Source organism: Propithecus coquereli, unplaced genomic scaffold, assembly GCF_000956105.1.
Source record: "Propithecus coquereli isolate 6110/MARCELLA unplaced genomic scaffold, Pcoq_1.0 Scaffold81, whole genome shotgun sequence".
In the NCBI taxonomy this organism is placed as follows: domain Eukaryota; kingdom Metazoa; phylum Chordata; class Mammalia; order Primates; family Indriidae; genus Propithecus; species Propithecus coquereli.
Window position 1 is genome coordinate 7,458,041 of NW_012154285.1, and position 24,510 is coordinate 7,482,550.

At 54.6% G+C, this 24,510-nt stretch overlaps 1 protein-coding gene across 1 annotated transcript in view; it reads left to right on the forward strand.

Annotated features, from left to right (window-relative positions):
• TPCN1 (two pore segment channel 1) overlaps positions 1-24,510 on the forward strand; it is a 56,369-nt gene that overhangs the window by 12,118 nt on the left and 19,741 nt on the right. The window contains exons 3-7 of the mRNA XM_012663549.1: positions 13,197-13,324; positions 18,913-19,089; positions 20,766-20,879; positions 21,661-21,791; positions 22,675-22,763. Coding sequence (XP_012519003.1) covers positions 13,197-13,324; positions 18,913-19,089; positions 20,766-20,879; positions 21,661-21,791; positions 22,675-22,763 — 639 coding nt within the window. The remainder of the gene's footprint in view (positions 1-13,196; positions 13,325-18,912; positions 19,090-20,765; positions 20,880-21,660; positions 21,792-22,674; positions 22,764-24,510) is intronic.

A 24,510-nucleotide genomic window follows, 5' to 3' on the forward strand; every position in this document is an offset into this window, starting at 1 on the left:
CCCTGGCACTTGACCTTGCCAGGCCTTGAGGAATTTTGCCTCAATTTTACTCCTTCCTGGCTGGTCTCCGTTCTTCTATTCCGGCCTAGAAATCAGGACCAGTCATCAAAAGTCTTCAAACACAAGCTGCTCACATAACCTCATTTACGTAATGATCACATCATCATAACCTCATTTACGTAACGATCACATCATCTCGTTTGTTATCTACACCACTTTCACTACCGAACTTCCCCCTGGGGCTGCCGTTGCTCTTGCTTCTGATGAGTGTATTCCTGCCTCAGCTTTCTTCAGCTGGAGACCTTTGGAGCCTTCCCCAGCCCGTGAGCATGGTGGCGGCTGTATGTCCACAGCGTCCCATTGTCTGAATACGCCCTGTATGCCTCGCTCTCGACTCTCTGCTGCACGGGGGCCCACCGACTCCCCAGCACCTGGATGAAAGAGACTCGATGTGTACAATCGGGGTTCACTTTGTGCCCTGATGGACTGCGAGAAAATGGAATTTTGGTGAAGCAGATCATGTAAGATACGGGCGGGAGGGCTAAGTTTGGCAGAGAATCCTTTCGCAGGACGAATGCTACCCCTTCCCTGTCAAGTTAGGTTCTGTAAGCCCCGTTCCCCTCAATCAGGGCTTAGCCGGTTTGTGGGTTTCTTTCTCATGTGTCCGTGCTGCGCTCGAGCTGGCTGGGTGGGCCGGGGCAGGGAGGCGGTGCGCCTGCCCAGTGTGATTCCCGGGTCGGTGGCTGTTGTTTTGGGTTCTGATATGTCACACAACTGTGCCTCTTTCTGGTAGCACAAGTTTTGCAAAGGCAGGGACTGCGTCTTTTCTACACATGCCCTGGGCACTTAAAAGATGTGAAGTAACATCTGGGAGTGAGTCACCGGGTTCCAGAAACACCCAGGGTCCCAGGTGACTCTGTCTGTCACAGCTCAGCCAGCCCCTGGAGCCGTCTGGGGTGACAGGGAGACTCATTCACGTATGATCAGACCAGAAATAGCCCGGGTGGGGCATGGCCGCACTCCCGCTATGAGCAGCCTGCTTTCCGGACGTGTAGGTCCCTGCTTCCAGCTTTGAGCTGTCTAGGATTCGCGCGCATGGCCTGCAACTACCGTGTCAGCCCGGTGTGCTCAGTCCCCACCTTCCCTCACCCCTGGGCTCCCCCTCAACCACCCCACCATTCGTAGACCACTCGTCTCTCTCTTTAACCTCTCTTTTTGTTAGACTGGGGTTTTATTTTTTTCTTTTATTCCTGTAGCTCTTGCCGAACATCAGCTCGGGCAGAGCGACTGTGCTCGGTGCTGGCTAATGGCTTGGAGCGGCTCCAAGCTGCCGGATGCGTTGGCTCTCGCTCGTGGGTGGTCATCGGCAAGCGTGATGTCTTCTCTCTGTGGCTCTCAGGGGGCCCCTTTTCTTGCGGCTGGCCCGCCCGCTTGTTTGGAACTGCAGTTTTTACTACACACCCCGGAGCCAGTCTGGTAACCTCAACAGGGCTCGGGTTTTATTAGTACCAAAGTCCACTCCGCCTCCAGGCTGGCTGGCCCATTTGTTTTTGGTGCATGTTATTTTTCGCTCTTTCCTCTTGGAGACCAGACAGCTGTCCTAGAACGTAGGGGCTCAAAAGTGTGGAGATGGGGGTGCCACGGGCAAATTCCTGGGCTGTGACGGAATCGCATGTGTTAGGGGAGCGGAGATACCTGCTGACATCCACGGCAGTTTGACATTTCTTCAGAGTCGCTCAGTCTACTGCAAAGATGGGGCTGAATTTCTGGCGTCATCTCTTGTTAGCCGAGCAACCTTGAATGAGGACCTTCTCCTTCCTGAGTTTCAGTTTCTTCATCTGTAAAATGGGGATGAGAATATCTATGGTGTGTGTCTTAGCCCCTGAGTGGATAATCAAAGGACTTTCTGCATTAAGGACTTGAGCTCTTTCTTCTTTTTATTAACTTCTCAACTTCCTCTTAAGTGTGAGCTGGAGTTTTGCATTTTCTGAAGGATACTGTTGTAGCAATGGAGGGACAATAGTTAACCTCCTCGGCTACCATTCCGGTTGAGTTGCCGGGAGAATTAAAACCAAGTTGCTCCGACTCCTGCCCATTCTTTAGCGTGGCTTCTTGGTTTCCATTGTATTTTTCTTTATTCATCATACCTCTTTTGGGCTACCTTCCCCACTTGACAGAAAGGGAAACTGAGGCGAAAGGCAAGGAAGGCTGTGCCCAGTGCCTGGCCACTGACTGCACGGGGTTTGTGGTCCCTGCAGAAGTGACACACCTAGGCCATCAAGCTCTCTGTAGGATGTAGACTTCCTGCCACCTGCCACCACCGCGAGGTGCCTGTGCCTCCCTGCCACCTTGCCGCTTGTTGGTGCTCTTCTAAACAAAGCCGCCTGCAGCAGCAGCAGCAGGTCTAGGTGCTGGGGTGTGGAAGCTGAGTGCAGCCAGCCCCTGAGTGCTCCTGGGACCTTTGATCTATGCTGAGTGGACACCGTCAGCTAACACATCAGCGGCCTTCACGCAGGTTGAGTCTCAAACCGTGCTTGTTCTTCTGAGCACGAGTTGTCTGCCAGCCTCTTGCAGGGGATCAGAGAGCACCAGCACACTGCGAAAAACGCCCTCCGTTTCCATTTGCTCGTCCCCGGCTCCCTTCCCTGTCCCCACGCATTTCACAATTAGCATTTCTGATGCCTCCGAGTGAATACGGAGCAGATGCTCGCACAGGTGCTGCGCTCTTCGCTGGGTAAACAGAGTAGCATTTGCCGCCTCTGTGCATGCGTGCGTGCGTGAGAGAGAGAGGGAGAGGGGCGTAGAGCCTTTGCAAATGTTTCTTAAAGCATCTGAAGCACTTTGCACATGGCGGGTGCTCCAGAAATACTTTGTGAGTGAGCGAGTGGAGGGAGGAGAAGCCCTTTGTTTCGTAGTCAGTCCAGTGGCGGGGAGCAGGAAGTACAGTTCCAAGTTGGGCCTTGAAATTCACGGACTAAAGAAGTCACGTCCTGCCTCACCAAGAAATTACCCGTGGACATCTGGCAAACCGTGGGGCGTGCAGCGGGGACAAGACACAGTGCTCTGTCTCAGGAAGGGCGGTTAGGAGGATTAGACAACGAAGATGATCTCTGGTGGCCCCTGGCAAGTTTAACCTGCCCTGTAGATGTGAGCTGCCCACGGCTTCCCTGGGAAAAGGAATTTGCGGTTTTGCCCGTGCAGAACGTTTGTGGATGGGTGATGCGGTTGACCAAGACCGACCACCTTGACTGTGCATTTCCAGATGGCACACGGGTCACGTTGCTCCACCATTAGGACCCAGGGACTTAAGTCCAGCTCTTCTGCGTGGCCTACCGCCCGGCCCAGAGCTCCAGCCTGGCGGAAGCAGCGGAGGCACAGCTAAAGCTCAGTTGCCCGTCCACTTCTCACTCTGTGACCTTGAGCAAGTCGCTTTGACTCTCTGGGCCTTAGTTTTCCCCTCTGTAAACTGAGGATAGTAACAGAATCTCGTTCGTAGGGCCTTTTCACACTTAGAAAAATTAATAAATGTAAAGCCCCCAACTGCGTCTGGTGTGTGGTCAGCACGGAGCGTGAGCCGCTGTGGCTGGGTTGTCATTTCCTGCTGCGTCAGCCTTGTCTCTGGTCTCTGGCTCTTTAAGCTTCACGATTACTGAACCCTCTGCAGCCTCCCAGACACGCCCTTCTGTTTGCTTCTCTGCTCATGCGTGGCCTTCCCTGTTTCTGGAATGTGCCCCTCGCCCCACCCCCATCCACCTTGTGAACACCTCCTCATCCTTCATCCTTCAAAGGCCATGAGCCCCTCCCTGCCACAGCCCATGGGCCCCCACGGAGGAGGGCAGTTGTCACCACAGCCTTTTCTAGACTGTCGTAACGAACACATGACTTCAGTGCCCCAGAATCACACTCCACGTCACTTCCTGATTGGAAGCTCCATGAAGACAAGAGTCGCAGTTGTACTTTTTCAGATACCGCGCCCGGCGCAGTGTCTGTTACATGGCAGGTGCTGAACAGATGTCTCCTCACGTTAAACCGTAGGTGTTTGCATACAGGGGGTCAGCCTTTTGAAGCTTCACCCTCTTTTTCTCCACAAGATGACATGATTTATTAGGACTAGACATGTGCTCTCAAGGTTATGTTTGCAACCTCAGGATGTCTTCTTGTGAGTTCCTTGTGTGGCCGGTTTTGGGGGTGGCCACCTTGGGCTGTAATCACTGCCCAAATGACCAGGATGTGCTCAGATGTGCTCATTTCCCCAGTCCCTCCCCCGCCTGCATCTTCTCTGCCCCTGGCTCGCAAGAGCCTGTTTTTTCTGATCTGCACCCTCCTGCCTTCCATGTCTCCTGGTTATGGCCACTGCTTTCAGCTTTCTAGCCCCTTTCCCTGCCAGTTCAAAGCCCCCCCCAGGGCTGGCCTCACGGATGACAGAGAATCCCTTTGGATTTGGCTACTTAGGTCTCCGTCAGGTGGCCGGAAACAGAGTTGGAGGTGGCACAGGGCTGGCTACTTCCAAACCAGAGTTCTTCCTTCTAGAACAGTGCTTGACCTGCGGTACTGCCCTGTTGAGCCTTTCTTTCTTCCTTTCCTCCTCTGCCTTAAGCCTTTGGCAGGACAGATTTTGGGCTTGAGGCCAGCGATTCAGCTGGGAGGGCTCCGTGCCAGTTCTTGTCTTTCTGGAGGTCAGTGTGTTTGTCCAGGATCTGCCTGGCTTTGCAGCCTTTACTGACGTGCATCGGTGGTGTGGGTCTACCTTCCACGCCGTCCTGCAACCAGTCATCGGAAAGAGAAGGCCTGAGCAGGGCGATGTGCTTTCTGCTTTCTTTCCGCGTAACATCTTACGCTCGGTTTTATCCGGGGCCTTTGCAGAGCCAGCCGGCACAGAAGCACCGTGGCGACGCCGGGCCTGGAAAACTCATCAGTGTCACTCTGGTTTATTTTCCTCTCCTCTTTGAGCTTTTTCCCATGGAGTGGGGCTCTCAGTGACAACTGGCAAACGGTCGGGCGACTGCTCGTTGTCATTCTGGTAGGCACTGGTTTCCAGAGGGCTCCGAGTGCTTTGTGGGTATTCGCATTTGTTTCCGTGATGCCCGGAGCACGGTTGGCGCCGGTCCCAGTTTATAGATGAAGAAACTGAGGCTCTGGGGGGAGGGAAGGGGCACAGCTGGAGTGAACTTGGGCGTGCAGGGTTATAGTTGGTCTCGAAGAGGATGTGCCAGGGTGTGTGTGTGTGAGAATGCGTGAGGTTGTGTGCACCGAACAGAGTGAGAAGCAGGGAGGGTAGAAGTAGGGTGGGGTCCTCAGCATAGCCGAGAACAGTCACTCTGCATTTTTTCTGATCAGAGCTACCTCCTAGGAGGAACTCACAGCCCTTTTATCCAAAGCAGCCTCTCCCCAGGCACTAAAGGAAGGCTCCAGTGGTTTACCAAGCCGACCCTGCTTGCTGGACAGGGGTGGGTCGTGGAAGCCCTCCCCTCCTCCCCGTGCAGCTTTATGGCCGGCATATGGAAACTGTTTCTATTTATCCAGCACCACCAGGATGCTGCCGCACGCTGTGCTCCAGCGAACGGAAACCTTGGATTCCCCGCAGAGTCATTTCAGAGGCTGCATGCAAAGCAGCCAGCTGTTTTGCAGGGGAACGTCTGGGCCCTGTGACATCAGCGTGGAGGAAGCGTTACCATCTGTGCAAACAGGTCATCCTGGTTTGTCTGCCTGTCCTCTGTGTCGGAGCTGCTCTCATACTCTGAGTCAGAGTTTTTGTTGTTGTGTATTGTAATGCCTGTTGGTTCAGCTGTTTCTTTCTGTTCTTTCCCCTCCTCGGAGTGATTTTCTCTTCTCCCCCCGGGCTGATTGCCAGGACCCAGGGAGGGTTGTTAAGGGGTAGGTGCCACATAAATCTTTCGTGGCCAAAGTCTGCAGTCCGAGAGGCTGTGCCTGTCCTATCAGTCTGGTTTTCCCAAGGGAGCTCTCTGCCCAGGCTACCAGAAGTGCAGAACATAGTGTTCCCCTTCATGGAACTTTCCCCGGAGGCACAGAACAAGATCTTCCTGGCTGCCAAGAACGTTCCTGGTCAGTCTCCTCTGGCCCCTCTTGAAACCTGCGCGTGCAGAAGCTCTCTTGCCGTGAGAGCCGGGGAGACCGTCTTCCATCGCGGGTGCTGCCTCCTTCCCTCCCGAGTTTCCAGCCCAGCTGCCTCCCAGGAATGGCAGACGTGCAGCGGCGAGGGCCAGCCATCATCCTCCTGGAAGAGGCAGCGGAGGGCGGGTTCCTTGACAGCCCCGTGGTGAGGTCGTCCCATCTGCGGCAACTGGGCTCTTGTGGTACGCCTCGGTCCCTGCCTTTCCTGCTGGCCTGGAAGAACCTGCCCTCCTCTGGGCACGAACGGTGCAAGTCGAGAGGCTGCAGGTGTTGATTCGTACATGGGCTCTAATCACCCGTTTGAGAGGGCCGGTCCCAACACACAGAGGATGGGGCTGGACTTGGGGCGAGGTGGTGTGTGCCCACCTGCCCACTTCGTTGGCTAGGCCCTTCCTGTTGCCAGGTACTTCAAAGATGCGAGCTCTAGTTGTTTACGTGGAGACCTGGGCGCCTGTGTTTCTCCCAGGAAAGGCAGATTTGGTTCAGGAGTATGTGGGCAGGAGGAGGGAGGCCGGGGCTGCAGCTCACCAGAGCAGGTGGGTGCTAGCAGCCACTGGGGTCTGAGGCTGCCCGGGCAGAAGTCCTGGAGCGGGCCCCATGGGCTTCCGTGGGCACAGACCATTTCCGGGTTTCATGCCCAGCAGTGACCCGTCAGGGCACCCAGGAGTCCCTGCACACCCTCACCTCCCGCTTCAAGGGAGCCCATTCCAAGAAGGCTGGGCCCACTGGGATCGGTTCCCCAGCAAGCAGGGCTCGCTCTCCCGGATACCACCCGTCTGAACTGCAGGCCTGCACTCTGACTCACCCGGACTGGGCTGCCACCCCGGCACCCTCCCCTCCAGCAGACCCCCTCCCTGCCGCCGGCCCCCTGTTCATGAGCCCCCACTGTCCTTTCTCTTCGGGAAGCTTTTTTGTGTACCTTGTGCTGCAACAACGCAGCACTCAGGAGTTGGAGCGTTCCCATTGCCTCTCTGGCCACTTGTCCAGCCTCGGAAGTGGGAAAGAGGGCTGGAGCAGAGCGGGCGGGGCAGTGAATTAGCGCCCATGGGGCAGCCCGGCCCCGCCCTGGAAGTGCTTTTGGCTTTGGCTGGCAGGCTCCACGGCTTGTGAAGGCCACACATAAAAGGAGGGTCGGGCCTGGCTCCCTGCCTCCTGTCCGCACCCGTCTGTAATCCCTAAATGGGCCGCCCAGCTGCTTGTGCCCGGTGTGAAGGAGGCTCTTTGCAATCACCTGTGGCTTTCCTGAAAAGCCCCTCCGCAGCCCTTGTCACCCTGGGCCTTTCAGCCCTCTCCCCGCATGACAGCCACAAAGAAGCTGTCGCGCTTTGCCTTTCGGGCCTTTCGGGACCTCGTGAGCACACCACGTCCTGTTTTCTGAGCAAGTGTGAGGTTGAATGGTTAGAAGCGCAGAACAAAGTCTGCCCTGGGGGGGAGAACTCTCTATTCTTTCCCCTTAGTGCTTGAATTGTATTTTTCCCTTTCCTTTTTGACATTCTACCCTAAATTACTCTGACACAAAATAGCCCCTCTTCAGCAAATCCTTAAAAGAACGATCTTTAAAAATACGAAGCCATCAGGCCACACCACTTCCCAACACCCTTTGGTGCTGCCTGCTGCACCCCAGGTGGAGCCGACCCTCCTTCCCGAGGCCCTGGCCACCTTAAATGCCCCACGGGCACGTGTGGAATCTTCGAGACAAGATTTTCTATTTCACTTCAATTCAGATAACGTTTGTTAACCACTTATACGTTGTGACCAATGCTATTCTGGGCCCTGGGGACACCGCAGTGAACAAGACAAAGGTCCCTGCCCAGCTGCAGCTGACATTCCAGGCAGGGAACCAGGCCCACGAGCACACTGGTGTCCGTCAGACAGTAACGCAGCCCCCGGAGGACGCCTCAGGCAGTGTGAGGGTCAGCGTGAGGGTGGTGTGACTTTCAGGGGAGGCCAGGGGCAGCCTCTGATGAGACAGAGTTTGGGCGGAGAACTGGAAGGTGGGAGAAGCCGGCCGTCAAAGGTCTGGCAGGCAGAGGGAACAGCCGCAAAGGCCCTTAGGCGGGGCGTTCCGGGTGTGTTCCAGAATAACAAGGAGGTCATTGTGGGGGCGAGTCGGACGAGATGACACAGAGAGGTCGTGGGGCGGGTTCCACGTGACCTTTTAATCCAGGAGAGGCTGTGCGTGTTTGGGGCAGAGGAGTGATACCATCTGGCTTAGTTTTCTGGAAGATGACGGTTACACCAAACTATTATAGAAAGTTTACTTACGAGCACATGCACATACCGAGGGTTCTCTGACCAGGAGGGAGGGGCAGGGAGGCAGAAGGGGTTGCGCCCGTCCAGGGAGGGATGGCTCAGGCCATGGTGTCGGGGAGGAGCGGTGAGAAGCGAGATCTTGTGGTCCAGGTGCAGCTGGTATCTGGGGCCACTCGGCATAATCCCGGGAGGGGCTGAGCCTCCTGGTTCCTGAGGCCCCCCCGCCCCGTCATTCTCTGTTGATGCAGCCGTTCCGTTCAGCATTTGTAGGGCAAGGGAAATAGACTCTGTCACCCACCCAGACCTTTTGCCTGTCCGCCAGTCACTCGTGGCCTCCGGGGTGCATCCCAAGAGCTCCGGCCAACGGGGGGGATGGTCTGTGCACAGACCGGTCGCTCAGCCTCCTTGATGCGGGGTCACAGCCACTAAAGCTGTCTCACAGCTGCGTGCCGTCAGTCAGAGCAGACAGTGGCCAAGGGTGACACCGCGGCAGACAGTGGGGCAGCAGAGCCACCCTCACGTTTCTCTGGTGAGAGATGAGTGATAAATGGGTGATCCCGGAGGCCTGCGTGCTGGACCTGCTCTGTGACCGACTGGCCTCATTACGCGGGGCACATCACCACCCCCCCGGCCCTCAGTTTCCCCATCTCTCAAAGGCAGGCGCTGAATTAAGTGGTCTCTAGGATCTGTGTCATGCCTCGAAGTCCGCATGTACCTGTAAACATAGCTCCCCACTCACCCGCTAAACCTCTGCTCTGTTGAAACACCTTTTGGAGGCCCCATGGTGGCAGGATGGGGGAGGGCGGGCACTCACTGCCTCTAGGGACAGGCGCTCCCGGAGGGCAAGGGCTGTCCAGGTACCTCCCTGCAGTCCCCGCCCAAGGCCCAGCACCTGGGAGCTGCCCTCCACCCCAGGCAATGCCCACCGACAAAGAGCAGATGAACAAGGCCATTTTACCTAAGGCTCCCCATGTCCTTAAGTGCTCTGTGGCCACCGGCTGCCCTCTGGAGTTGGCCCCTGAGCCCCAGGGCGAAGCCCGCCTGCTGTTGGGAGTTTGGAGCAGGAGTAGGGGGAACAGAGAGAGATGGAGCAGGAGCTGGATTCTGCCCTTGCTTGCTGTTCCAAGGAATCTGAGTCTTTTTCTGTGGGCAGGACAGTGAGGGATTTTAAGCAGCAGAGTGACACAGTCACACTTAGTCTTTACAGAATTCACCCTGCAATAAGGTGCCTGGGTCGGGTAGTTGGGAAGGGTCCGGACCGCGAGAGGCAGTCTGAAGGCTGCGGCAGCCTTTCGGGCGAGAGACAGGAGGCCCCACGAAAGTGGGCAGGAGAGATGGGTGGGAGAGCGGAGACCCTCCCAGATCTGGCGCCTTAGGCCCCGAGGAGTGGAGAGTAAGTGGTTGTCAAAGGTCTGGGGCTCTGAGGACCGTCCTCCCAAGGCAGCCAGGAGCCTGGTCCTCCTGTCCCGGCCGTCCTTGTGGATTTCAGCAGAATGGAGCTGTTGTTTGTGGCTTTGAGGGGGCTGTGTACCAGGGAAGAGGGACTGTGCTTCACCCAAACCAGGACACTTAGAGATACCAAGAGTTACCTGCTCCCAGCAAAAACCCATCGCTGGGAGTGTGAGCGCGGCATGTTAGCAAGGAGCAGCCTGCGCCGTAGGACACGTGACGCCATCCAGGCACAGGGGTGTAGCTGTGCGCGTGGTGAGGGACAAGGGAGCCGTCGATGAGGACCAGGTGTCCTCTCCCCACCAGGGGCGGGCCGAGAGCTGGGCGCGAGAGGGAAGCCCGGTCAATGCGCCGAGACTCCCGTGTGAGAGGAAGGGCTGGGGAGGCTCTGGCGGGGGTCTCCACGGCAGCGGCTCAGGTAGACACTCATGTCCAGCGCAGGCTGGGAAAGTGACGCTGATGGCTGCTGCCATCTGTGCCCGCTTGCCGCAGCCTACCCTGCTCCGTCACTGTTACTTATTTTACCTGGGACTCTGCTGTGTCGCCGGTGCTGGCTCCCGCGGGGGCATGAAGGTCGCGGAGGACGGGGCACAGGCACATGAGGATGTAGCCCCATCCAGCCGGCCGCCTGTGGCTTGTCCTACTTGGGAGCCACGTTTTGGCTCACGCTTCCCTGGTCCATGCGAGCGGATTGAGGAAGGTGGCTTGACCTTCTCCTGTCTCTGCCTGGAGGGCTCAGTTCGTTCAGCGACGGGCACTGGGATCAGAGCAGGGAATGCTGCTCTGTTGGCACCGGGCAGAGGAGAGTCAGAATTATCGCATTCAAATTGTGTGCGGATGTCCCACATCCTACTTGTGACCACTCTAGCGATAGAGCCACTGTGTGGGTTTGGTCCCTTTCCACTAACTACCTGTCCCCCTTTTCGAGTGTTTGATTCCTGAGAGGCACGTAGCCCACTGACTAGGGGCTCGTTTGTGTCCCAGCCCTGCCGCTCACAAGCCCCAGGACCCCAGGGGGTGACTCAGCCTTTCTGCACCTTAGTTTCCTCAAGTCTGAATTGGGAATAATAATATGACCTGCTTCACAGGGTTGTTGGAAGAGTTAAAGGGATTAAAGGTATAAAGTACTTAGATACATATCAGTTACCTATTGCTGTGTAACAACAAATCACTGCCAAACACAGAGCCTTAAAACAACATTTATTTCGCTCCTGGGTTTGCCATTTGGCCAGGACTTGGTGGAGATGGCTTTTTCTCCTGCTCTTTGCAGCATCAGTTTGGACACTCGACTAGGGCTGGAGGATCTGTTTGGGGATGGCTCACGTATGTGGCTGAGAAGTCGATGCTGCCTGTCAGCTGGGCTGCGACCTGGGAGCCTTGATTCTTCTCCACGGGCCTCTCCACCAGCTACTTGGGCTTCCTTACAAAATGGTTGCTAGGTTCCAAGAGCCCCAAGAGAATAAGGTGGAAGCATTTTTTTAAATGTAAGATGGTACAGTCATTCTGGAAAATAGTTCGGCAATTTCTTAAAAAGTTAAACATAGGATCTTAGCTATTTCACCTCTAGGTACTTACCCAAAAGAAACAAAAGCTATGTCCACACACAGAGCCCTGTACATCAGTGTTCATAGCAGCTTCCTTTGAAATAGCCAAAGGCTGGAAACAACCTGACTGTTCATCAACAGGTGAATAGATAAACCGCGGTACATCTGCCCAGTGGGGCACTACTCGGCAGTAAAACAGAATGAACTATTGATACGTAACACAGTGTGGATGAGTTTTTAAATAATCATGCTGAGTGAAAGAAGCCAGACCAAAGAACACACACTGTATGATTCCATTTGTGTAGACTTCTAAGAGATGCAGATTCCTCTAATGGTGACAGAAAGCAGATCAGTGGGCGCCTGGGGAGGGATGGGCAGGCTGGACACGTCACCTAGATTGTAGCGATGGTGTCGCAGGTATGCACACATGTCAGAATCAAATCGCATACTTCAGATAGGTGCAGTTTTTTAACGCATCACTTGTACCCCCATGAAACTGTTCTTCAAAATGGGCGGGGAAGCGCTTTGCACATGGCCAGACCCGGTTGCCCGTGCTGGCAGCTGAAGATCAGAGGACCTTTTGTGACCCAACAGCCCTGCGAGCCCTGCCAGTTTCTTGCCCTGTCCCGCGCGTTGTGGGCCTGACACGTTTGCGCCCTGCCAGGGGTGCAAATCTCAGTGTCCAGATGTCGATTCCATTCTTTATCTTCCTGCAGGCGGATCATTACAGCGTGGATTATGGGGAGCCGGACTTTCGTCCTAGATTCACTTCTTCCCAATAACTTCACAAGTCGAGAGTCATTTCTTGGTGTCACCGTTTACCACGTGTATCAGTGGAGACACTTGATTATTGTGACAAACCCAACTCAACAGACGCAAATAGGATCTTTATCAGCTCAGATTTTGGAAGTGAAGGGGTGGATTTCGGGCACAGCTGGGTTCCAGGGATGCAGGGGGTGTTATCTCTTGCTTATTGTTTTGTTCTGTGTTGACTTCCTTCCCAGGCAGGCTCTCCCACGTGATGGCAGAAGCAGCCGCCAGTGACAACAGGGAAAGAGCGCCCTCCTTCCTAATGGGTCCGGGAATAGTTCCAAGTTCAGCCCTCACTCGCCAGGCTTGGGCCAGCACCCCTGCCTGATCCAAATCCCTGTGCCCAGGAGAGACTAGGGGCTCGTTTTCCAGGCCTGGGTCACCTGCCCGAGGAGCCAGGGGTGGAGTCGGCCAGGGCCAAATAATGTGGATGGAGAGCGAGGAGGGGAGGTTCTGCAAAGGCAGATCAGGGCGGCGCTGCTGGAACAGGAGGCCGTGGATGTCAGCAGGGAAAAGCAACAGCTGGCCCTGCACCACGGGACAAATCCAGTTATTTTTAATTTTTAACCATGTGGAATATTAACATGCTTCCAAAAGTCAAAGTATACAAAAAGCACTCCCCCTTTGAGTGACACTCCTACCCTGTTGCTCACACCCCTTACAGATAACCAGTTTCATGGAGTTCTCATCTTCCCTTCCTGTGTTTCTTTTTATAAAGATAAGTAGATATATGTGTGTTTTCTTGTTTCCTCTGTTCTTTACACAAAAGATAGCAGACTGTGTGCGCCCTTTTTTACTTGCTTTTTTTCACTTAACAAGAGAAAGAAATTTTTAACCAGCCATACTAGTTCTTGCCGTCACTAGAACACGGGATCAAGTGTTGGCTCGAAGATAATGGGATGTACGTATGAGCATATGAAGTGACTGCCAGTCTTCCCTTCTGCTGAATGGCGTCTTTATTCTCTTTAGCCTGGATTGTAAGTGACTCTCTCTCTCCTTCCAATGCAGATGGGGGCAGCCATGCCATCCACGACTCCCAGACTCCCAGTCTGAGCTCCGCGGGCGAGAGTTCCCCCTCCACGCCCACCAGACCCAACTGGGAGATGAATTATCAAGAGGCAGCGATCTACCTCCAGGTGAGTGTCTCCCACTCGGCACCTGGCCATTCTGTGCACCTGTCAGCAGGGCAGGGCAGCCAGGGCTCTGTTAGCTGCCCAGAAATTCAGTTCTGGCCTAGGTTCCCGCTTCTGTTCGTGTGTGAGCTTCTTGTTCGTAAGACGGTCTCACGAGCTAACTTGATTGTGCTCACAGAGCACCAGCTTGTCCTCTGACCCCCAGTTTGGGGCTGTGCCTGCCCCTGAGGTTCGCTAAGTCTGTCTCCTTGGCCTTCTCTGCCCCCCTCCTCTTCTCAGGGCCCTCTGCAGGGGCAGGTTCTCAGAAGGGAATTCTTTGTATGCTCAACGCTGTCCGTAGCAGGAGTTTGCCAGCATGGCGCGGGGAACTTGGAGCTCTTCCTTTCTTTCCTGTTTAACTTGCTGCTGCCTCCATGTTTGCTATTTCATGCTTATTTTTCCTTTTTTTTGGAAAAAATATTTTTTAATAAAAGTGATACATGCTCAGTACAACAAATTTAGATATAAAGAGGAAATGAAAAACGTTCGCCCAAGGCAGTCACTGTCATCATTTCCTTCCAGGTTAAAAAAAAGAATATGTATTTTAAGAATAATATACATATATTCTAAAATAATTTGAAAGTCAGGTTGCATCTGTAATTGTGTAGTCTGCTTTTTTATAGCATGTATTATAGTGTAAGTTTTTTTTCCTCATGTTCTTATAACTCTTTTGTAAACATAATTTAAATGGTTTTAAATTACATCAGGTAAATTATCCTAATTTACTTAAATATCCTGATAATCTTGGATATTTTCCGTTATTACGAATGATAATGTAAGGACAACCTATGCATCTCTCTCTCTGTCTCTCTCTGTCTCATATGTAGGATAATTTTACCAGGAAAGATGCTAAGTAATAGAATTACCAGATGGAATCAACATTTTTTAAGGCACTTGCTGTTTATATATTTGGATGTAAGGCTATTCCAGGTGGAACCCTCTCCAGGGGAGATATTGCCTTCTTACTACCAACCCCACTGGCCGTGGCATTTTTGCCTTAATCCTGCCATTTTTGTTTCTGTAAGATTTCAGTTTCTGGTATGCATTGAGTAAGGGTTTGGATGAGGTTTTTCTTAAATTCATTTGAATGATAATTTTTCCTAATGTTTTTTCTCTGAAGCAGCTCTCTGCTGCAAGTATTTGTTTTGTCATTAAAAAAAAGCTTAATAAAATTCTGACATTTATATGATAGTTCAGTGTCTGTATGTCTCTCGTGTATTCCTGCAGTATCACATAGACCTGTGCTCCTAAAACAAGCACATTTTGTTTCAGGCGAAGGTGACGGAAACGTTTTAGGACAATTTTAGCCAGCTCAGGCATACCTGTTAATGATCTAGCAGGGTCACCTTATGCTTGTCACCTTCTCTGAGGTTGAGTAGGAGCATGGGATGGGTCAGAACACAGAAACAGAATGGTTGGGGACCTCAGGAACCTGATAATTCCTTCTTTCCCTGAGCGGGTAAGGACACTGGTAATGAAAGTATGGGACTTTAAGGGGCACCTGCTAATCTTTGTATTAATAACAATCCTCTGAGGCCCTTGTGATTATCTCTCACTTTATAGATGTGGCAACTGAGACTCAGGTGGGCCACGTCATGTCCAAGGCCACCCAGCCAGTAAGTTGCAGCGCTTGGTTTCCAACTGTCCACCTAGCTTCCTAATTATGTTCTTTCTCCTATACATTGTTGCATCATTTCTGTACCTGACCACGTGTATCCGTAGCCACATGAAAATGGGTCACGTAGTTGTGGGAAAAAATTAGTTACAGAACAGCAGGTGTAGTACGATCGTTTTCATGTAAAATGTATGTACGTTTAGCAGCATATATGTGTGTGTACGTACAGACATCCATACATATCTGGAAAGGTATTCTACATGTTAAAGGCGATTATCTCTGGCTGATGGAATTTCTACTGCCTTCCAATTCTGTGTATTATTCGAATGATTTTACTAAAAAAGTATCATTTTTAAAAAATAAAAGCAGAACCCAGATCCCTGTGAGGAGTGGTTCACGGCTGTTTCTGGAAGATGGATTTAGCTGGCGTCAAGACGTTCTTTCGTCGAGTGCCCGCCGTGAACCGGGTTGTCGGTGTGCTCGGGTAATTGGCCCTCGCTGTTTTGAGGGTGACTGGTGCCCGCGGTTTTCTCTCCTGCCACATTTACCTGCTAACTCGCTCACCCTCGGGAGCCGTGTGCTCAGCGGTCCTCGCGCCTTTGCGCCAGGACTCATTTCTGTGTGGACTTCGACCCTACAGAGCAGAGAGCGAAGGCTTGAAATCCCTGCAGCTGGCCTTCCTTGTTTTTCTTAACCCAGTTTATAAATAGCAGCCAGGAAAAAAGGCCCATGTCTTCCTCGGGGGTTTGGATCAGAATCCAGTGACGTTAGTAACGTGTCCCTCCATCAGCCCCCGGTCTCCTCTGGGACAATTCCAAGACCCGGAGTTAAAGTCTGAGCCTCACATGTCAATGATTTCTTCTACCCAGGCCTCCAGTCCTGGCTATTTGTTGGAAGAAATTGCTCAAGAATTGCATTTTTTAGTAATTTAAACCAGAAGTTTCCCAGGCCAGTGTGTGTGTCCTCTTCCCCACCCACCATGACCATGGAGGTGGCAGTGAGAACCACAGCCGTGCCCAGCCTGCCCTCCGTCTGACTGCCGGGATGTTTGTTCCCTTTGTTGGGCCTGCCCTGTGGGGTCTGCGGCCAGGTCTGCGGCTTGTCTTTATTTTTCGCTAATGAGGGTAGCAACGTATCCAGCTTCAAGGAAGTGACTTGCTCAAAGTTACTCTGCAAACCTCAGGCAAGGCCTTTCCCAGAAGAGGGGTTTGTGAGGATGGCAAGGGTGGTCTTACCCCAGAATAATTGAAGGTCTCGACTGCATTCCGAGACAGCCGGGATGCTTTCGGAAGGGCTCTGGGCGAGGGAATCCAGGCTTACGTGCTGGCTCTTCCACTCTCCTCCTCTAGGAAATGGAGACCGTGGGAACAGTCTCCACTCTGAGGGTTTGTGCAGGAATGAATGAGGCAAGGCCTCAAGCTCAGCCCTGTTGGGCTGGATCATACTGCGCAGTGGGGGCATCCGGTGCATTGTAGGATGTCGAGCAGCATCCCTGGAATCCACCACTAGATGGCAGTAGCATCTCCCACCCCCGTCGTGACAACGTGACAACAGAAATGTCTCCAGGCATTGCCAAAGGTCGGGGAATGGTGGGGTGGTAGTTTTGCAAAATCACCTCTAGTTGAGAAGCACTGAAGCAAGGGGATGCATGCAAAACATGAACCAGGTAAGTGCTCACGAAGTCACTAAGCATTAGCTGCTGGTGACCAAGGGCAGAGCTGCTCAGGTGGGAGGCCCCTTGCTTGTCCCTGTGCCCAACAGCTCCAGGGAGGCAATGGAGACCTTCCCCAAGAAGGCTCACCCTAACAGGGAGGGTCAGCAATGGCCATAGCGTGTTATCTGCTTGTGTTTTCTTTTTTGAGATGGAATCTCACTCTGTCCCCTGGGCTAGAGTGCTGTGGCGTCATCATAGCTCACCGCAACCTCAAACACCTGGACCCAAGTGATCCTCCTGCCTCAGCCTCCTGAGTAGCTGGGACTACAGGCATGTGCCATGACGCCCCGCTAATTTTTCTATTTTTAGTAGAGACGGGGTCTCGCTCTTGCTCAGGCTGGTCTCGAACTCCTCAACTCAAAGCAATCCTCCCGCCTCGGCCTCCCAGAGTGCTAGGATTACAAGCGTGAGCCACCGCGCCCAATCTGCTTGTGTTTTTAGGTGGACCTCCAGGCCTATGTCATTTATTTTTTACATCATTAGCGGAAGGCCGAGATGGTCATGTAGAGCAGAGGAGCTGGAATCTGACTGTCCGGCTCCATCACTCCAGGCCGCTACTGAAACTCCGCCTGCTGAGGCTTCCTCACCTCCGTCAAATGTGGATAATCAAAGTACCGCCTGAAAGGGAGGTTGTCAGCAGTAAATGGGTGAGAAGGGCTCCGGTGAAGGGCCGGCACGGCGCCTGGTCCTGGTGAGCACTCGATCAGGGTCCGCCCTGTCGAGTTGCCGTTGGGTGAAGGGATCGAGGGCAAGGCCCATCGTTGTGCAGAGATTAGGACCTTAGAGAGAAATGGCAAAGTAAATGAAGAAGTGGGACGTGGGCATGAGACATCACCTCATCCCTGTTGGGACAGCTGTCATCAGAGAGGAAGGATAAGTGTCGGTGAGGACGTGGAGAAAAGGGACCCCTCGTGCACCGTTGGCAGGAATGTGAGTTGTACAGCCATTATGGAAGACAGTGCAGAGATTCCTCAAATCATTAAAAATGGAGCCAGCACACGAGCCAGCAGCCCCACTGCTGGGCGTATGTCCAAAGAAAACATAACCAGCGTGGCAGGGAGATGTCTGCGCACCCGTGTTCACTGCGACGTCAGCCACAACGGGTGCCCGTCAGTGGGTAAAGGGATAAGAAACTACAGTGTGTAAATACCGTGGGACACTGCTATTCGGCCTTTCAAAAGAAGGAAATCCTGTCATTCGCGACAACATGGACGAACCTGGAGGGCCTCGTGCCGAGTGAAACACGCCAGACACAGAGGACGAGCACTGCGTGGTCTCACTCACGTGTGGCGTGTAAGACAGTCGAACGCCCCGCAGTGGAGAGAAGGGCGGTTGCCAGGGGCGGAGCGGGGAATGGGGGGTGGGGAGACGTTGGTTAAGGGCACAGAGTTCCCCTTGGACACGAGGAATACGTTTTTGAGATCCACTGCGCTGCACGGGGACCGTAGTTAATCATGGAAGGTATATTTCAAAATTGCTGAAAGAATAGATTTTAAATGTTCCCACTGCAAAAGAAAAAGAAGCATGTGAGGTGACGGATATGTTAATTAGCTTGATTTCAGCAATTCTATAATGTATAAATATATCATACCCCATAAATACATACAATTATTACTTGTCAATTAAGGAAGAAGAAGTAAGACGTAGCAAATCCTGAGTTAAGTCAAAGTACGGTAGCGACACCCCTCTGGGCCGCTCTCGATGGGTTGGAAGGGTCTGACTAGGCAGGGTTTTGGGCTTCTTTTTTTCTCCTGGCGTTCCTATGACCTATGATCATGACGGCTGTATCCGTGGTGAGCTTACCGTGTGTCAGACCCCGTCCCAGGTGCCTTGGTCGCCCCGTGAGGAAGCACTGGTGTCGGCCTCCTCAGAGCGCTGTTGCCCAGGCTGGGCTGGGACGCCTGGTCTCGCCTCGGCCTCCGGGGTAGCTGGGACCACAGGCTGGCATCACGCCCGGCTCCCTCGGGAGCTTCTTATCCTTTGGTTCCTCCAGGTGGTCTTTAAGAGGCAGCAGGTCTCTTGAGCCCCCTTAGCGGGCAGGGGTGGGACTCGGCCAGCGCACAGTTTCCCGAGGAATGTAATTTTGATTTTCCATCATCTTCCATCTGTGGCCCGGACCTTCCGTTGTTTGCCCAGGGCCTTCCTGTCCTCCCTGCCTCCGGCACCTCTGTGGCGCCAGCCGCTCTCCCGGCGCACGTGCTCATGTCGCGCTTGTCTTTTCAGGAAGGCGAGAATAACGACAAGTTCTTCACCCACCCCAAGGATGCCAAAGCGCTGGCGGCCTACCTCTTTGCACACAACCACCTCTTCTACCTGATGGAGCTGTCCACGGCCCTGCTGCTGCTGCTGCTCTCCCTGTGCGAGGCCCCCGCCGTCCCCGCGCTGCGGCTCGGCATTTACGTGAGTGCCCGCGGGGCTGGGCGTCACAGAACCATGAGAGAGAACATTCTGGAAGGGCAGATACCACAGATAGACTTAAGACGGAGAGACGTGAGGTGGCTCTAGAGGCCTGGGGAACGGAAATGGCTCGACCGTCTTGCCTGGGTGTCCCCGCTGGAGTGACTGTCCTTAGTCTCTCTGGGATTCTGCCCACCAGGGAATTCCAGGGAAGGGAAGGGTCCCGTTGGCCGCACTCAGGGTTGGTGGAGTGAGGCTACAGGTGGGCAGGTCACCTGATGGGCAGTCACACTGCACCACCTCCAGCCTCCAAGGAGAAGGCAGTCGGGTGTGGTCACTCATGGGAGGTGGGGGGATGTGTCGTGGGCAGCCCCAGCCCACCCCTGTCCTCACACCCAGGCCAAGCCATCATCCCTCGGGTGGAGGCATCCTTGTCCCCCTCTCGGGGAGCATGTGGGACGCACGGAAGCAGGGAAGGAAGCTCTGCCTGTCAAGTCGGGAAAACTCATCCAGCCTGGGCCCCGAGGCCGTCTCTGGCATGGCTTGCCTTCCCACGGCTCCCTCTGCACGCCTGAGACTGCTGCAGCCATTCTGAGCTGGTCTGCGTTCCTTTCTCTCCACGCCACCCCCATGCTGCCCCCTCCTAGAACCCTCTCCCCAGCCCTCACCCCGCCAGCCCCTGCGGCTCTGCCTGCCCAGCAGGCGTTTCCTGCGTCTGCTTCCTGGCAGCGCTTGACTTCCCGGCTGGGCGGTGAGTCCAGGAGGGCAGGGGCCAGGTGGCTTTGGTGCTCATTCAGGGTCTTCATCTGGCTTCCCTATTGGTCACAGCCTGTTTGTCAAGGGCCAAGTGACGCAGCCGAGAAGACTGGTCGCTGGAGAGGCTGCAAGCAGCCCGAGTAGAGGGAGGCTCATTTGAGGCTCTTCCATCTGTTCTTGTCCTTCTGTCCAAATGAGGACAGGAATTTTGGGGGCTGCTATCTGCTTGACAGCCCTCGTCTCTTGGACTATTGGATTTACACTTAAAATCTGGGATTTTTTTCCCCTTTTTTTTTTTTTCCCTTTGACAGTGTCTCACTCTGTGGCATCATCATAGCTCACTGCAGCCTCAAATTCCTGGGCTCAAGTGATCCTCCTGCCTCAGCCTCCCACGTAGCTAGGACTACAGACGCATGCCACCATGCCCAGCTAATTTTTTTATTTTTAGTAGAGATGGGGTCTGGCTCTTGCTCAGGCTGGCCTCAAACTCCTGGCCTCAAGTGATCCACCTCGGCCTCCCAGAGTGCTGGGATTACAGGCTACCACACCCAGCCAGTGTTTGTTTTCTAGCTCCTAATTCATGCTTCCTTAACGTCTTTATAGGTCTTTTGTAAATTATATGAAATGCTTCTTGGAACAAGGCTATATATAAAATTTTATCGTATCTCTTTTTTCTTTTAAACTTCAGGCTCCTCCCAGATTTTTCACTGCATGGGTCAGCATGTCCGTTTCATGAATGTCGAGTTAATGTTTAGTTGTTCTGGGAAAAGCTCCATTACCAGGGCTAAGTCTTTGGGTACCCAGGGCCAGGCTTTTGCAGCTCTGGTGTGTGTTGGGAGGGGGTCCTGGCGGGAGTGGGGCACGGAAGGAGGTGGCTGGGGGCTGGGCTGGCGATGACACCTCTGCACGCCCTCCGGTTGCAGGTCCACGCCACCCTGGAGCTGTTCGCCCTGACAGTGGTAGTGTTCGAGCTCTGCATGAAGTTGCGCTGGCTGGGCCTGCACACCTTCATCCGGCACAAACGGACCATGGTCAAGGTGATGTGTCCTTCCGTCTGTCCACGTCCTCACAGCGTGTCCTCTCACATCACCTTCAAACCCGTGTCACAATTCAGAATCCCCCGTGGGCCCAGTCCACGCTAGGAGTGTCCCTGCCGTGCCTCCGGCCTCGCCAGATGCCCCAGTGTCCTAGCAATACCAGCAGTCGCTAATGGGATTCGGAGTTTAGTACGTGCCAGGCACTGACGTGGTCACCATGGAGGCAGGCGTGTTGCTGTCACTGTCCTGCGTCCACCCAGACGGAGGAAACTGGGACGCAGATCCCGGAGAGGAGGGTCACACCCCGCTCTGTCTGCCCCCCATGCCCGTGCCGGCCCGTCACTGGTGTCGTGCCCCTTCTTTCTGTACTACAGAGAGTGGCGTGGGTAGGGCCATGTCAGGGTGGCACTTTGTGGTGTGGAGAACACGCGCAGTGGTCTAGGAGAACGTACCCGTGGAAGCAGAGACAAGGATGAGCCGCAGACCTCAGGGCTTCCTGGTGCGGGTGGGGAGGCCAGGCATAGGGGACACAGTGGCGGCTTTGCCTCCCGTCAGTACCGGCTGGCTCACTCTCCCGGGGCCCCGCATCCGTGGCAGCAGCTGGAGCGCTCTTCTCCCAGGGCTGCCTGGTGCTGGTGGGCAGCGCGAGAGAGGCGGAGCTCCGGGAGGGGATGCAGGGGGCCAAGAGCGGGCGCCGTCTCTCTGAAGCCCTCCGTTCACGCTGTGCGGGAGGAGGGCCGCGCTGCAGGAGCTGAGGGAGCTCTGTGCTGCCGCCCCTCAGACTTCCGTGCTGGTGGTGCAGTTCGTCGAGGCCATCGTGGTGTTGGTACGGCAGACGTCCCATGTGCGGGTGACCCGGGCACTGCGCTGCATTTTCCTGGTGGACTGTCGGTACTGCGGTGGCGTCCGGCGGTAAGGCTTTGCGGGGAGCTGGTCGGACAGTCACCATCGTGGCCTGACCTCTGGGCGGGGGAGCAGGACCCTGGGAGTCAGTGAGAGGTGGGCTCAGTCCTGCACGGTGGTGGGCCACGCAAACTCGCTCTTCCTCTGCCGTGTGGCCCACGCGGTGGTGAAGGCGGTCTTCCTGCCGCCGTTTAGGGTTTCTGACTCAGGGTCAGGACTCTGTCCCATCTTACGTGCAGCCTTCCGGAGCTAGCCGCTCTCTCTAAGCTTGTCATCTGCCCAAACGCAGCAGCAGCCGCCACAGCTGCCCGAAAGCAGGCGACTCTGCAAAGCCCGCGCGACTCAGGCGGGCTCTCCTGACACCTCCACCGAGGCCGGGGGACTGAACTCAAACCAGACCAAGCCTCGACTTAAATTTACTTTTGGGGACTCCGCCTGGAAAATTTCTTGGCCGGGGTACTGTTGATGAGAACAGGCTACCAAGCGATGCCCTGTGCCCCATCTTCAAAGCTGGAAACGGGTGCCCCAGGACCGGGTGGCCCTGCAATGTCTCTGTGCAGCCCGCGTCCCACTCAGGGAAGCTGACCTCTGCGCTCAAGGCCGTGCCCTCGCCCTCTGCCGCCCCTTCCCTGTCTGGCAGGGCGCTCGCCTGCTGGGGCTGTCACCGCGTGGAGGTGGCCGTGTGTGCCGTGCCTGCCCCGCCCCCAAGTGGGGGTCTCAAGCCACTTCAGGAAAAAACTAAGCCCACTGTCACGTCGGGGTGCAGCGGGGTTTAATGTTCCGAGTCCGCGCACCAGGACCCCCTGTTGATGGACGTGTCCCCACGGGGGATCCCAGACAGCCCACCCCAGGCTGGGCGCCCCCGACCCGGCCCGTCTGTTTCTCCCCCCAGCAACCTGCGGCAGATCTTCCAGTCTCTGCCGCCCTTCATGGACATCCTCCTGCTGCTGCTCTTCTTCATGGTCATCTTCGCCATCCTCGGTGAGTTCCCTGCTCCCCGGACCCAGCCGGTCTCTAAAAGCAAGTTCACAGTCGAAGAAAAACGATTTTGACAGTCTTAGTCCTTTGGGGCAGCTGTCACAAAATACTGTGGACCAGGTGGCTAATGCACGACAGAAATTTATTTCTCGCCGCTGGGAAGTCCGAGGTCAGGCAGCTGGTGTGTGGTGAGGGCCTGTTTCCTGGGCCGTAGGTGGCGCCTTCCTGCTGAGTCCTCATGGGGCGGATGGGGCAAGGCAGCTCCAGGGCCCTTCTATAAGGACACTAATCTCACTTGTGAGGGCTCCACCCTCACGACCTAGTCACCTCCCGGAGGCCCCACCTTCCAATCTCCCACCATCATCGTGGGGGTTAGGATTTTAACATATGAATTTTGGGGGGACATGAACATTCAGACCATAGCAGAGAGTTTTAGAAATTCGGAAAGGTTTTAAAAGTAATTCAAACACCCACGGACCCACCTTCCAAAGTAGGAAATGGAGTCTTAGAAACGAAAGGGAAGGCAGCTTTGTAGCCTTTCACGATCTCAGTCCCCTGTCCCCGCAGCGGTGCCCCGTCCTAAGGTGTTGGTTCCCAGGTGTGTCTTTGTATTTTTACTTCGTGTTTACATTTCCTTAAGCAGCAAGTCGGGAGTATTGCTTTGTATGTTTAAAACATTTCTACAAATGTTTATGTGATGTGTGTGTTCCCTTCTTCAGGCTGCTCTTTTGCTCAGCGTTTATGCTTTTGAGGTTTATCCGTGTTGATACATGTAGACCAGCTCATTCATTTTCACTGGCGTGTAGCGAATTTGCCAAAGCTTGTTAATCTGTTCTTCTGCCGGACATTTTTCTTGTTACAAATCCCACTGCAGGGAACATTCCTGTGCGTTTCCTGGTACACTTGCCCGGGAGGCTCTAAGACGCCTGCCCGGGCCGTGGGGGTCTGCACGCTTCAGCTTCACCAGATACAAGGCAGGTTTCCTCACTCTGAGGTCCTGGCTCTTCAGACAAGGCTGAGCCTGTGACAGCCACATCCAGACACAGGGCCTCGACAGCGCAGGGCCCAGCACACGGCTAGGCAGGCTGAGGTCCTGTGTTTAGGGCTCCTCAGATGGTGGAGACAGTGGGACTAGCCAGCGTGGCCCCGCCCTGGCCCTGGTGACTGCCCTGTCCTGAGCACTGGCTCCCACGTCCTCTTACCCGCCACCCCAGATTCTTGGTAGAACTTCATCTGTGCTTCTCCAGGGAGGCTGACTTCCCCTGAGGGTAGAGTTTCTCCCTTTTCCCACTCAGGATTTCAGGGCATCCAGGGAATAGCCGATTCTGGGAGGGAGGAAAGGAACAGCGTTCCAACCTGGGGCCTTGGCTGCGGGAAGAACGGGACCCCTTTGGAATTTTAGCTAGCTGCCACGTTCTCAGAGCCAAGGACTGCAAACCAGCAGTCTGGACTCCAGATCCAGCCTACAGATGGGTTTCGTTCGGTCTGAAAACTTGAGCCAGCATTTTAAAATTAGATTTTACACAAAAATACAGATGTCCAGCCTGTTTAGAGGCCAGACCCGACAGTGCTCGGGCGTGTTCCCGTACCGCAGAGGGCGTCCGTGCCCCGGCACCCACTCCCCTGGGCAGAGCCGAGCTCCCCGCTGCCGCAGTCCCCGCTGCTCCCCGCTGCCCTTCCTGGGCTCGCTGACACCCAGGTTCGGGACCTCTGCTCTGATCCTTCTTTTGGTCTGTTTTTCCACCACCTT